The sequence below is a fragment of the Adiantum capillus-veneris genome, chromosome 30 (assembly GCF_014529385.1).
Source record: "Adiantum capillus-veneris isolate H3 chromosome 30, ASM1452938v2, whole genome shotgun sequence".
NCBI classification, from domain to species: domain Eukaryota; kingdom Viridiplantae; phylum Streptophyta; class Polypodiopsida; order Polypodiales; family Pteridaceae; genus Adiantum; species Adiantum capillus-veneris.
Genome location: NC_140960.1, coordinates 80,803,716 through 80,818,515, shown reverse-complemented (window position 1 = coordinate 80,818,515; position 14,800 = coordinate 80,803,716). Strand labels below are relative to the sequence as shown.

At 44.7% G+C, this 14,800-nt stretch overlaps 3 protein-coding genes across 3 annotated transcripts in view; 2 read left to right on the top strand and 1 right to left on the bottom strand.

Moving 5' to 3' along the window:
* LOC147418285 (cilia- and flagella-associated protein 70-like) overlaps nt 1-14,800 on the bottom strand; it is a 50,292-nt gene that overhangs the window by 8,989 nt on the left and 26,503 nt on the right. The window lies entirely within an intron of this gene.
* On the top strand, nt 726-2,222 carry LOC147418287 (uncharacterized). Its single transcript, XM_086507093.1, has one exon. It carries the CDS (start codon nt 726-728, stop codon nt 2,220-2,222), a length of 1,497 nt encoding a protein of 498 aa, XP_086363219.1.
* On the top strand, nt 2,048-3,712 carry LOC147418286 (uncharacterized). Its single transcript, XM_086507272.1, has 3 exons — nt 2,048-2,667; nt 2,793-2,954; nt 3,044-3,712. Exons 1-3 carry the CDS (start codon nt 2,365-2,367, stop codon nt 3,485-3,487), a joined length of 909 nt encoding a protein of 302 aa, XP_086363398.1. The 5' UTR covers nt 2,048-2,364; the 3' UTR covers nt 3,488-3,712.

Below are 14,800 nucleotides of genomic sequence, written 5' to 3'. Positions count from 1 at the left end.
CTTCTGTTGCTTCTCTTAGGGTTTAGGCCACTCGACCGGAATCTGTAGGTTGGCTCCGTTCTTTAGTGGCTTGACACGTCAACATTTTGTGACATGGTGAGGGGATTGTCAGCGTCCCAGAAAATACGGAAATGATTTGTGTCTGCCTCCAACTCAGGAGGACAAATGACCTTGCCCAATTGGGCAACCAACAAGGGAAGAAAGTGACGCCAAGTACGAGGAAAGTCTACCACCTCAACCCACATGGGACACTTATGACAAAATAAGGCTCTGATAATCCTAGGTGAGAGCCCAAGGCAAAACATGAGTCGTTTGCGTATTGAAGAAGAGAGGAGACATTTCAAGCAAGGCATCTCTAGCAGGGTAGAATCTGTACGTACGTACGGTACCTTTCCGTACGGTACAGTACGTACCGTACGGTACAGTACGGCATAAAAAAAATTTGGGCATTTTTTGCTCGGACAAATTCCGCTAGGGAGCACTTCCAGTTAGGCTTATTAGTGTGAAGGGGGGAAGCCTTAGGCTTTTTTAATCGACCACTGTAGCAAAAGAGTCTCTGTTCTATTACAAAGAAGTCTACAGAGCAGTGCACAGAGTCCTGCAGAGCCGAGCTACGCGCGTGAAAAGGTACTGCTTCTGCCACCATGCACTCCGTACTCTTCTCTCGCACTCCGTACTCCTCATGTGCGTGCACTCTTTTGCATTTGCAATGTGCAGGATTCATTATGCCGCGTAAAACCAACCCCAACTGGTCGCTCCACACCAATGTTTTGAGGATCATAACGACCACTTCTCAGCAAGGTTCTGGTACACGCTTATGGCAATGCAAGTATTGTGGGGACCAATACACCAGCACTATTACGCGAGTCAAAAAGCACTTGACAGGCATCGGGTGCACTGATCAGATTGGTGCATGTGAGAAAATACCACCACCTTTGAGGGAGCAGCTTATTCAAGAGTATTTTCTTGTTGGTGCTCCTGCTTTGAGAGGTGCTCCCAGCACACAGGATGCTTTACATGATGCTTTTGTTGGAGAGCTGGAGTCTTTAGGTGCGGAGACAGAGGTTGGAACAGGTTCGGCCTCCATGCAACCCCCTACTTCCAGGAAGAGAGCACGTCTTGGTGGTGAAGGTGAGGATTCCTTGCCAAGTGAAAAAGGTACATCTGAAACACCAACGCAGACCACTTTGCCTAGTCGCATCTCTTCTCAGGCTTGGGTGAAAGAGCGTCAGAGGGTGGCAGAGATGGAGATATGTCGCACTCTTATTGAGTGCAACATATCTTTCAGTGTTTTGCGCACAGATCAGTGGAAAAGAATGGTAAAAGCCATTGCACAGGTGGGGCCTACTGAGACATGGACAGGTCTTGATTACACAAAGATGCGCACCACTATGTTAGATGAACAAAAGGCCTTAATTGACAAGGCGCTTACGCCTGTGAAAGCTGGATGGAAGGAGTTTGGATGCACCATTATCTCAGATGGTTGGGCAAACATACGCAGACGACACATAATCAATATTCTTGTGTCTTCTGCTTTGGGCACCTATTTCTTGCGTGCTGTGGATGCAGGAAAAGCAAGGGAAAAGATCACGGCTGAGTTTATTTTTGGTCACATCAAAACAGCCATAGAGGAGGTTGGCAAGGAGAATGTTGTGCAGGTGGTGACAGATAATGCAGCTAATTGCAAGGCAATGGGATTTATGGTGGAGCAACATTTTCCTAGCATAGTGTGGACTCCATGTGCTGCACATTGTTTGGATTTGCTCATGGAGGATATTTGCAAACTTTCATGGGTGCAGCCCATAGTTGCAGATGTAGTCAAGGTCACCACATTCTTTCGCAAGAAACATCAGGCTCTTGCTATCTTCCGCAGCCATAGCACTTTGGATATGGTTCGACCTTCCAAAACCAGGTTTGCCTACATTTACTTGGTTTTACAGAGGCTCTACAAACTTAGAGATCCACTACTACAGACAATGGTGGATCCAAAATGGCGAGGCATGTCAAGATCGCACGATGAATCTACAAAATACTTGCAGAGGCGGATCCTTGATGAGAGCTTTTGGCAGGAAGTGCACGCTCTTTCAGTGGCACTCAAGCCAGTCTACGTCCTCCTTCGATTGACGGATATGGAGGGATCGACCTTGGGACTAGTCTATCATCTGTTTATGCAGATGAAAGACCACGTTTCCAAATGCGATCTGTTGACTATTGATCGGTAAGGGTTCCTCATGTTCTAATGGTTGTAACTTGTCTATTTTAACCATCAAGTCTAAGTTATAACAGTTAACTTGTATTGACAAGTTGTTTTGATATTTCAGCCGATCAGATTTATTGGGATGTGTTGAGAGCCGCTGGACTTTCATGAGCCGTCCCATACATGCGATGGCAGCCATGCTTCATCCTCTCTACAGGTCGCTAGAGCTATGGAGTGATACCTTGCTTAGCACAAAACAATCAGAGTATGTTGGGCTCATGTTTTCAGAGGATGATCAGCTTGGGATAGACAAGGAATTCACCGACTACATGAATGGCATTGGCGCTTCTTTCACGAGAGCAGTTTCTTTGAGAAAGGAAGCCACAAAATATCCTTTGACGTGGTGGCACTCGTATGGGAGAGTTGGTCTTCCCAACCTCTCACGCATTGCTCTTCGTATCCTTTCCCAAGTTAGGAAACTGCCATCCATGATTACATTGTATATATCATTTTAAACTTCTAACTTCATCTTTATATTACTTGACACTTGTCACTCTCTTGCTGATGATTGCGCTCTTGCTTGATCACTGAGCAGGATTGCTCGGCTGGAGCATGTGAGCGCAATTGGAGTGCTTACTCTCTCATACACACGAAGATTCGAAATCGCCTTAGCACTTCTCAGTTGGAGAAGTTGGTGTATTGCAGAGCCAACATGAGGCTCGTGCGGAGTTACCATTCTTTGGGGCAACCCAAACAGGTAATTACCTTGATGTTGGCCACTGTAAACTCAACCTGCAAGCATATGCCATAAATAAGTCAGTTTAACTTTATTTTACTCTTCAACAGGTTGATGCGACAGAGCTGAAAATGGTAGATGATCCTAGACCAGAGGAGGTGGACCGACAGATTAGAGACGAGCAGGAGCAGATTCTCAGAGAGCTGCATAGAGAGCTCGAGAGCGTGGATCGCCGTGTGACTAGATCACATGCACGAGGTCTTAGCCTTCCTCTACGCACGGTGGGAGGAGATCCAGACACTGTGAGACGAGAGAGTATTCGCAGGGGGAAGCTTCCTATTCGCTCCATTCGCAGGCGAGCGAATGAAGCTGTCCAGCTCATCCATGCAGAGATTGCTGATATGCCTGAGGAGGCTTGTGGTGCAGAGGTGCTTGTACCAGAGTTGACATATGCTGAGCCTGACCCTGAGTTTGATGAGGAGGGCAATGTCCTTGATGATGGGGGCTTGCTCTCTACCGACGATTCATCTTCCGCATCTGACACAGACTTTTGAGGCCGCACGTCTTAGTGCACACTAGTGACTTCATGCTTTGGAGGACAGGCTGCAGCAGACTTTTACTGTTATTATGGCATTGTAGTATTTCACAGTACTTTGTTTTGGATCTTGATTTAGTTTGTATGGTATATGTCCACTTCTGGCTAATGCCATGGACATGATGTTTGAACTTTGTAGTTGTTATTTGGTCTTATGATTTATGGTCATTGGTTTTCTCATTGAGTATTGAATCTTGAGTCATTAAGTTTTTTGATCAATATATCATTTTAAGCATTGCATTGTTAATGAGGCTGAATTTTGAAAGGTCTGTGAACTTAAATTTAGTGTAATTGTCTTTTTTTACAAATGGTACATACCTATCACGTACCTAAAGGTTGGTTCAGTACGGAAGTACGTTCCGTACGTACCTAAACCGTACCGTACACTACATACCTTTCCACCTTGATCTCTGGCATCCATGTTTGCTAGTAAGACCTCATAAATCCCTCTCGCGCCAAAGTAAACCCCCCGTACTGCTTGCCGCTTGAGCAAGAAATCAACCCATTGGCCTACATCTTGAGCAATACGCATTTTGCCCAAGAAAAGAGAATCACTACATTTAGGGCATATTGAGCAACGAGATCCATAAGTTGCTGCACATGACTACGCACTTCCGTGACATGGGCAAGCCCCTCCTAGGCTCAAGGTCCATCTTCAAAATCCTCATGTAAACATTCTTTGATAAGAGACAAGGCATCCATAGCCAAAATATCCATGGCTTTTTGGCGCTTGCAAATGCATTGTTCAAGCAAAACCATCGATCATAGCTGAGAGCAGGTTGCAGGGCTTACACACGCGCGCGCGCGAATCGCACCCACACACACACCCGCAAATCTGCCAAAAGCAACTAGCTGCCCAGTGCTGCTAACAAAGGCGGCAACAACGACAGGAACATGCAAGGGCAGAAGGCAGTGCCAAGAAGATGGGTTCTCTCTCTCTCTCTCTCTCTCTCTCTCTCTCTCTCTCTCTCTCTCTCTCTCTCTCTCTCTCTCTCTCTCTCTCTCTCTCTCTCTTCCTTCATTTCTCTACCTTCTTTACCACTAAGATGGTAAAGACGCCATTGATAGGATGAGGACGAGGAGGGCATACGACCATGATGGTCTAGTAGTAGAGCACTTTATACATGCTAGAGATATGCTCGCAACGGTTCTTGCAATTCTATTCAATCGTGTCATGTGTGAGGGTCTACCTGAGACTTGGAGAAGTTCTACAATTGTGTCTATATTCAAGGAAGGTGATCCTACGGAGCCTGGAAACTACCGTATTGAAATTATGATCACAGTAGATCAAGAGATCAGCACCTACATTAACCTATAGTTAGGAGATTGTGGAGTATACACATGCATCGGCCTTGGGAGGATTGGAGAGGATGTGTTCGCAGGTTCAGTTCCAAGAACCTCTCGCTCTTTGATACCGTGGTAGCTTCAACTGCTCTATGGGGTTCAAGTTTGGGGACCCTCTGTGGGTCAGCATGGGTGGAGAGGTATGAGAGGCCCTTGGTATCTATGATCTCTCGGCTGATTAGAGCCAAGGCCTCCGTGCCACACGAGATCATTAGAGCGGAGTTAGCGGCCCCCCCATGGAGATAGAGGCGCTTACCAGATCAGTTTCCTGTATGCACAATTCATGGGATAATACCAGAGACAGATATGCCAGATTGAGTCCTCTAGACAATTAGCTTTACACGGGGTCACATCATGCATGTATGCGCATATGTCATTATGGTTCCCGATACATGGCTTCAACGTTGTCATACAACTCCGCTCCCATGCTAAGAAAGTTGCCAGAAAAATGCACATCAAGCTTCTTTGAAGCCTACTTGATTAATGGTCAGTGATCAAGACTTGTTAACAGACCAAATTCAATGATTAATGTATGCCAGATGCGGCTTAAAAGGGCCAACAGATGCCTTAATGATGCTAAAAAGGGCTATGCTTGGAGTGGGCACGGATGGGATATTATGACCTAGACATGCAGTGCTTGACCGGCAGTGGTCGTGATTGGTAATACCCGGCTAGCAAGAATAAAACTCTGACACTTTTTATCGGATGTGATGGGAAGGCCTTACTTCAATGCAATCACTCATACTTGCATCTAGCAAGCTAGTGGCACTATTCGAGGTCATTTACGGGCACGAGAATTCACGATAATATCACTAGTCAGGGGATGTTGGAAATAATGATGTCTTACGAGACATTGCCTAGGTCGGCATGTATACCAAATGTGGTGTTCGAAGCAATGGAAGCTTCAGTTGATATACATGTTAAATGAGGTGCCCTTTGAGAGCCGCTCGGAGATGTCGTGCTTGGCATTGCCTTGACCGGCATGTGTACCAAATATGGTGCCTTTATTTTTTTTGTGGAGAAAATCCTTAGTAGACATGTATGCTTAATGTGGTGCCCAAAGGCCGCCCACTAATTAAATGGCGTTATGGCCGCCCAAGCAATAGGCTGGTCGCCCGCCAATTAAAACCCTTAGGGGTGTGTGAACAAGCTATGGCGTAAAGGCAAGGAGGGCGCAGGCAACGTGGAGGAAGGAGATGCGCAGGCTGCGCTGATGCTCCATTGAGCGCGAGCAAGAGACGAAAAGGGGAGAGCTCGCCAGGGCGCATACTTTCGGTGCTAGTCCGGTCAAATTCCGTGCAGGTCCGAAATCTGCTGCCACGTCACCAAGGGGCGCTACCCATTAGCGATGTCGCTAATGGGTTGGCCGTAATTAGAAAAAGTGAGTTACTCATGCAAAAGGAGAGCTTCCAAAGCCGGCTTGTATAAAAAGGATAAGGAGGTTTCTCATCGGTTCTTCCTCTCACTGGAAAAAGCTGGAAGCCTTGAGCTCTCTAATCTTAAGCTACGCCCCACAGCTTCTTCTCTCCCGGGGCTAAGTCATAAACTTCCTAAGTCGTTAATCCAAACCTTCCTTCACCCATCATAATCCTAATCCTAAGCTTCTTTGATAATCCTAATCTTCCTTCATAACCCCAAGCTTCCATAGTCCGCTCTAATCTTATCTAATCCTAAGCTAAGCCTCCTAAGCACATTCGAATCCTCTCTTCTTCTCACTCGTCTAAGCCATAAACGTAAGCCGATAATCTTAAGCCATAATCCTAAACCATCTCTAATCGAAACTCCTAAGGCCATTTGAAGCCGAAGCTCCCATAGTTATAGCCTAAAGAGAAAATCAACTCTCTCTCGACTTTGAAGTAGCAGAGGGAAAAACGAAGAAGATCAAAGCAGTTTTTGGCAGACCAATTAAGACGACAGATCTTATTTGGTATTGTTTCATCGGACCAGACATTACCATCATTACTGAAATTTGATTTCTTAATTAGCACTTGGATTAAGGCAGGTTAAACCTTGTAAGGAGCTTAAAGGCCTCCATTAATATTTGATTAAGCAGGGTTACCGTTAAGTATTTGATTTGAGTTATCAAGCTTCAGAATCTGGATCAAACTGTCTGTTTTAAGCTCTGTTCCCATTAATTATGTCTGCTGCAACTCTTTTCCTCGCACCTCTCACAGCCAAAGGCCCTATGCCTTTCCGGCTCACCTTTCGAATACAAATCCCCCGACATTCTTGGTGAACCCGACATGAAACGAGCCAGGGTGAGAAGTGTTTGAGGAGAAAGATGTCGACACCGCAAGAGGCAGCCATGCAACAAATAATGCAGCAGTTTGTTGCATACATGCAACAACAACAGGCTACCCAATAGCAGTATAATCTGCAAGAGAGGATTCGTAAAGCTCGGCACAGAGTTACCGAGAAATTACAACGATTTGAAGGCCTGGATATTAGCAAGTTTTGCAATATCTATGAGCAAGCAATGGAGGATGATGGAATCGATGATCAGAATGCAATGGAAGGATTTCATTTAATTGCGTTACTGGAACTTAGGAGCCGAATAAAAGAAATTCAGGTGATTCAAGGCTCGAATTGACAGGAATTCAAGAAGGCACTCCAGGAGTACTTTCTTGAGGATTCACAAAGGGTAACCAGACAAAGCTTTATGAAGTGGGTGCAGAAGAAAAACAAAAATTTATCTACACGAGAATTATTACGGGAATTTGAAAAGAAATTCGAGCAATTGTCCTCGACAGAGCAAAGTTCAATGAAGGATCAGAAGGTTGAACTATTCATTGAGGCTGCTGATCCACGACTTCAAAAGAGTCTAGTGCAATTGCTGGAGGATTCAACAGGTGAATAAGGCTTAACATCCGATTGGAAGATAGTCACAAAAGAAGTAAATATGATAGTGAAACGACAGATGAGAGTTGATAAGCTAATCGTGGCTGACATCATGGATGTTGTGGAAGAGGAACCTAAGGAGAAAACAACCTCGTCAATATCGAGAGTGGAGGAGTCAGTTCTCGACGAATTGGTGAAAGGTATTCAAGAATTAAATTTGAATTTCAAAGCTGTAAAATTTGAAGGGTTAGTTGCAAAGGGATCTACTTCTGAGCCTAGGCAGCAGCCTCCACGCAAAGGTTGGGATCGATGCATGTGGTGCGATAGTGAAGACCAAAAGTATGTTAAAAAATGTGATGAATTTGATGAAGCTTATAAAAGAAACGTGGTTTTCTGGAAGGACAAGAAGATTCACCTTAGGGCAACAGGTAAGATGCTCCGCCTGAACTTTGGAAGGGGTGGCATGAAAAAGATAGTTGAAGAAATCCAGCATAATGTTGCTCTTGTGGAAGCAACTACATATGGGCTGCAGGTTTGCGGAAAGGGTGATGATGATGGTGCAAGTACAAAGGGTCAATTGTGGCCTTATGCTTTGAAGACAGCAGAAACAAGGAAGGTAACTTATGGGAAGCTACGACAGGTAGGAAATTCAATTCGAGAAACCACAGGGTGGACTGATCCAGTGGATTCTCTCTCAGTGTATGCATTCATTGCTAAGTGTCAAGCTAATGAGGCTATGGTGGAGGAAAAGCGGAAAAGAGATGAAGAAGTTCCAAGGACGTCAAAAAGGACAACGAGATTCAACAACAGAAAAGAAGAAGGTCCTACTCCTAAGTCCGCTCCTAAAGTGGTTATGGAGGAGGCACCCAAGGATAAAAAGCAAGGTAAACCCAGGGGACCCTCGTATAAGCTTAAATCTGATATTGAATTAGCTACAGATTTAAAGAAAGTTTTTGAAGAGTGCATTCTGAATAGCAAAGTGGAGCTCACATTGGGTGACGTTTTGGAAATTGTCAAACACAAGTTTCATGAGGAGATTATTGATATTATCAAAAGAAAGCGGCAGATATCAAGCAAGCAGGACCCAGAATTAGTTAAGAGCCAGACAATTCAACACCTTGAAGCAATTTTGGATGATTATAAAGAATATTTGGCAGATCTTGAAGAAGAAGAGTCGAGGTCTGTGGTGGTGTCAAACCCAACTGTACCAGAGGTAAGGCATGTTCATTTCAATGAAGATGAAGATAATGAAAGTATACCAAAGAGTCACTTTTCAAGGACTCATTGGGCAAGGGCAACAACCGAAACTGTTGTGAAGCTTGGCGACATAGAAGAACCGGTCTTAGCACTAATAGATCATGGATCGGAGATAAATTTGATGGCAAAAAGCTTGCACAAAAAGGGAAAATGGCCTATTGATGTGGACCATGGTTGGCAGATTCGAGTTGCCAACATGCTTCCAAGCGACCTCTATGGTGCATGTGCAAATATTAAGGTAACTGTAGGGGATGTCTGTGATGAGCCAAATTTCTTTAGACAGGAGCATTCCTCTTATCCATTAATTTTGGGGCAACCCTACATTACGGCTATGCGGATGGAAACCAAGGTGTTGGATGATGGCTCGGCCTATGCCAAGGTTCAAAGCCGAGATGGTAAGAAAGCAGTTCAATTCTTGACTGTATGTGTTGACCGTGCCAGGAACAAGGATAGTCTACATGATCATCCAATGCCAAAGATACGCAAGGAGTTTAAAGAACACAGGTTTGCACAGGATTTTCTCGGAGTGCCACTATAAAGCGGGACTATGGTGGTACAAGTAAGGAGAAGTTCTTGCAAAGAGAAGCTTTCTCTTCAGGGTTTTTGGGGTTAACATATGAAAGTTCATTATCTTTCAGAAAATTTAATGATTTGCCAAAGTGGGAAAAACAGTATGTTTCAGGTATCCAAAGTGAACTGCAGGGATGTGATGTGCTTGAATCAGATGATGTGATTTCAAGGATCTTTGAAGAGGTATCTTATGTAGATACTATGTCAGAGCTTGAGAAGATCAAGCAACACAAGTTACAAAGCGGAACTAAAGTGGTTAAGGTCCACTCAATGGACATGTATGATGAGTTAGGTATATATGAAACACTTATGCATATTGAGAATGATTCAGGTAAAGCAGTTGAAGCACAGGTAGAGACAAAATACAAGACTGTTGCAAAGAAAGTGAGGCCAGAGGCTACGCCGCTACCAGAAGGAAGTGATGGGATGATCAAAGAAGCTTCTCGACAACCTATACTCAGGAATCCAAAGAACATAGGGCAGCTGAAGGTTGGAGAAGAATGATTTTCTTAACGAAGAGGAAATCAAGTGTTTTCAAGGTATGCTCGAAAAACATGGTAAAGCTTTCGCTTTTTAGCCGAGTGAGATTGGGTGTGTGGATCCAAGTATTGTTTCACCTATGGTTATTTTCATTGTTCCTCACATGCCATGGAGCTTACGTCCTATTCCAGTTCCTAAAGCTCACTTGCCAAAGCTTATTAATTTGCTTAATGAAAAGATTCAAATGGGAATTTTGGAGCCATCATGTGCACCATATTCTAACCGATGGTTTACTGTTCCGAAGAAAAATGGTACATTAAGATTCATTCAGGATATGCAACCGGTTAATAAGGTAACAATCCGCAATGTGGGTAGTGGCCCAATTGTGGATGAATTTGTTGAGGCCTTTGCATGTAGAGCTATTTACTCCATGGGTGATCTTTATTTTGGATATGACCAATTCCAGTTAGCTTTGGAGAGCAGGGATCTTACTACAATGCGTACTCCTCTTGGTTTGGTAAGGATGTGCACTCTGCCACAGGGTGCTACTAATTCTGTAGCTCATAAGATGAACGGCATGAATAAGGTATTAAGGGACTTTATCCCACATGTTACTATGTCTTTCATTGATGATCTACCAATTAAAGGATGTGAAGAATGATCTAAAGACGAGGTAAAAGATCAGAGGGGGTGCCGACAGTTTGTTGCTCAACATATTGCTGACTATGATGCTATTTTATCGAGGCTTGAAGAAGTTAACACTTTCAGGTCAAAAATCAACTTTTGGTGCTAAGGAGATCTTAATTGTGGGACATATGTGCAGTTCTGAGAAAAGAAGGCCAAGTCCAGCAAAAGTGGAAGCTATTGTCACCAGCGTGTGACTACTATCTATCCTTTTTGTTGATTTCTTTCTTATTATCTATTTACTTTCACTTTTTGGAAACACCCCTCGGGAAATCTAACTGCCCTGCATTGCATAGCTAGTGTGGAACTGTCCAGAGGGAATCCATGCCTGAGGGCAAGAGAGCACTAAGGTTGGACAAGGACTATGGTTAGCCAAGTGGGGTCATTGACTAGCCAAAGTGGAATCCTTTGCTACAGAGGCTACATTTCAGTTCTGGATGTGGCCGCAGTGTACAAAGAGGGTCGGATGACCTAGAAAGATACAATGGCAGCATCTCCTAAAATTTAGGGAACTGCTATTTTGGGACCTGAAAATGTGTTGACGTCATTACCTCCGGAATGACAAGGGGAACATTTTCTTACTCTGCAGTGAAGTCAACTGGGCAACCGGTTGGGATATTTTTAGACGGCAACCCCGAAACGGGAAAATGCTTGTAAATGTGCCAAGTGGCACCTTCTGGTGCACTTGCCTCATGCAACAAGAAGTGGCGCTGAATTTAGGAGGGGGAGAGCCTCATTTTCAGTTTTTTGTCACAGGTTAAGAGCTATGGAGTGCTTGCTTTCCCTCTTATGCACAGTGCGGTGCCAAGAGTGATGCCCTGCACGCTACGCACTGCCCTCTCTCTCCCCTTTGGCAGTATGTTATGCCCCTCTAGTGGGCTTTTCATTTGACCAATGTACAGTTGTGTGGGTTCATGCGCGATTGCCGAGGCAAGAGCCTCTTGCACAGGTACTGGATTAGCTAGCGGCTAATCCCCCGCAGGTACAAGTGAATTCGGAGAGGTTTCACGCCAAAAATCTCGTCCGATTCAAAGGGCAAGTAGCCCTACAGGTCCGGCCATGCTAAGAAAGTTGCCAGAAAAATGCACATCAAGCTTCTTTGAAGCCTACTTGATTAATGGTCAGTGATCAAGACTTGTTAACAGACCAAATTCAATGATAAATGTATGCCAGATGCGGCTTAAAAGGGCCAACAGATGCCTTAATGATGCTAAAAAGGGCTATGCTTGGAGTGGGCACGGATGGGATATTATGACCTAGACATGCAGTGCTTGACCGGCAGTGGTCGTGATTGGTAATACCCGGCTAGCAAGAATAAAACTCTGACACTTTTTATCGGATGTGATGGGAAGGCCTTACTTCAATGCAATCACTCATACTTGCATCTAGCAGGCTAGTGGCACTATTCGAGGTCATTTAAGGGCACGAGAATTCACGATAATATCACTAGTCAGGGGATGTTGGAAATAATGATGTCTTACGAGACATTGCCTAGGTCGGCATGTATACCAAATGTGGTGTTCGAAGCAATGGAAGCTTCAGTTGATATACATGTTAAATGAGGTGCCCTTTGAGAGCCGCTCGGAGATGTCGTGCTTGGCATTGCCTTGACCGGCATGTGTACCAAATATGGTGCCTTTATTTTTTTTGTGGAGAAAATCCTTAGTAGACATGTATGCTTAATGTGGTGCCCAAAGGCCGCCCACTAATTAAATGGCGTTATGGCCGCCCAAGCAATAGGCTGGTCGCCCGCCAATTAAAACCCTTAGGGGTGTGTGAACAAGCTATGGCGTAAAGGCAAGGAGGGCGCAGGCAACGTGGAGGAAGGAGATGCGCAGGCTGCGCTGATGCTCCATTGAGCGCGAGCAAGAGACGAAAAGGGGAGAGCTCGCCAGGGCGCATACTTTCGGTGCTAGTCCGGTCAAATTCCGTGCAGGTCCGAAATCTGCTGCCACGTCACCAAGGGGCGCTACCCATTAGCGATGTCGCTAATGGGTTGGCCGTAATTAGAAAAAGTGAGTTACTCATGCAAAAGGAGAGCTTCCAAAGCCGGCTTGTATAAAAAGGATAAGGAGGTTTCTCATCGGTTCTTCCTCTCACTGGAAAAAGCTGGAAGCCTTGAGCTCTCTAATCTTAAGCTACGCCCCACAGCTTCTTCTCTCCCGGGGCTAAGTCATAAACTTCCTAAGTCGTTAATCCAAACCTTCCTTCACCCATCATAATCCTAATCCTAAGCTTCTTTGATAATCCTAATCTTCCTTCATAACCCCAAGCTTCCATAGTCCGCTCTAATCTTATCTAATCCTAAGCTAAGCCTCCTAAGCACATTCGAATCCTCTCTTCTTCTCACTCGTCTAAGCCATAATCCTAAGCCGATAATCTTAAGCCATAATCCTAAACCATCTCTAATCGAAACTCCTAAGGCCATTTGAAGCCGAAGCTCCCATAGTTATAGCCTAAAGAGAAAATCAACTCTCTCTCGACTTTGAAGTAGCAGAGGGAAAAACGAAGAAGATCAAAGCAGTTTTTGGCAGACCAATTAAGACGACAGATCTTATTTGGTATTGTTTCATCGGACCAGACATTACCATCATTACTGAAATTTGATTTCTTAATTAGCACTTGGATTAAGGCAGGTTAAACCTTGTAAGGAGCTTAAAGGCCTCCATTAATATTTGATTAAGCAGGGTTACCGTTAAGTATTTGATTTGAGTTATCAAGCTTCAGAATCTGGATCAAACTGTCTGTTTCAAGCTCTGTTCCCATTAATTATGTCTGCTGCAACTCTTTTCCTCGCACCTCTCACAGCCAAAGGCCCTATGCCTTTCCGGCTCACCTTTCGAATACAAATCCCCCGACGTGGACAACTTGCCTCCGTTCCAGTACTCCCCTTATGCACCATCGTTGTCTCTTACACGGGTGGAGATTACTAGACTTATTCACCAAGACCTGACTCAATTGGACACCAGGAGGACATGGATAGAGCCGACACAAGACTTGGGCATGAAGATGGCTTTCTATAGAGAGCATCTTCTCGAACACACAGGGGATGGGCTTGTGATTCGACCCAGCTATATGGATACACATCTATCTCATACGTTATGGTGTGCCTATGGTCAAATACGAACATCTTCACACCAGCTTGAGATTGAGACTTGGTAAATTCATAGGAATACTAGCAGCTAGAAGGATATGCCACTTGTGCCATACAAAGATAGAGACGGAGACGCATTATATATGTCAGTGCACAGTGTATTACAAGATACGGGGTCGCTTCCATTGTCTATTCAGAGAAGGCTTCGGACCCTTCTCGAGATTTATGAGCTATGAGCCTATGAGGACCAGAGATTATAGTTACCTGGAATGGGAAACCGGAACGGGGAACGGGGAACGGCAACATGCATGAAATGCCATTCCCTGTTATACAGACAGTCACATCTGAAACACGGAACAGGGATCCAAAATGGCAAATTGGGATGGGAACGGGGATCGGGAACCTCAAAATGGCCATTCCCTTTAACTATGCCAGAGATGTCTTGGGCCTTGGCCCGTAGGTTGACAGACAACTCACTATCCTCCGCAAACACATGTAATGCCTTCCAAATGGCGTTGCATTCCCTCTTGGGAGTCAATAATCAGCACAATATCATCAGCATATAACAAAAGTGGGATTCATGTCCCTGCTAGCTACACTCCTCTGTCCCCTAGTCTCGTAATGTGATCAAAGGCCTCATCTACATACATACCAGACAACGTAGAAGATAGGGGGCATCCTTGCTTCACTCCAATAGTCGAGTGCATCAAGGTAGAAGTCCCCTCGAAAGTGCATACCTACCCCGCAACCGATCTATATAAAGCCATAATCCCCCGAATGAGCTTTGTGGGTACCCCCATGACTTGCAGTCGCTGCATCAGTGGTAACTCTGGAAACTGTATCAAAAGCTTTGTAGAAGTCCACAAAGCTACAATATATCCATTTCCCACGTGACGTGCCCTCCTCAATAATGGCTCGCAGAGTCAAGATGTGATCAAGAGTAGAGAAGCCCCTTCTCATACCTACCTGTCCTGTTGCTCGTATACCATATCTCTCTGCCCATCT

Bases quoted from the DNA above. Each gene is read 5' to 3' on its own strand.
- LOC147418287 (XM_086507093.1), top strand. From the start codon at position 726: ATGCCGCGTAAAACCAACCCCAACTGGTCGCTCCACACCAATGTTTTG.
- LOC147418286 (XM_086507272.1), top strand. From the start codon at position 2,365: ATGAGCCGTCCCATACATGCGATGGCAGCCATGCTTCATCCTCTCTAC. The intron at 2,668-2,792 runs GTTAGGAAACTG...ATCACTGAGCAG, and splicing joins CTCTTCGTATCCTTTCCCAA to GATTGCTCGGCTGGAGCATG. The intron at 2,955-3,043 runs GTAATTACCTTG...ACTCTTCAACAG, and splicing joins CTTTGGGGCAACCCAAACAG to GTTGATGCGACAGAGCTGAA.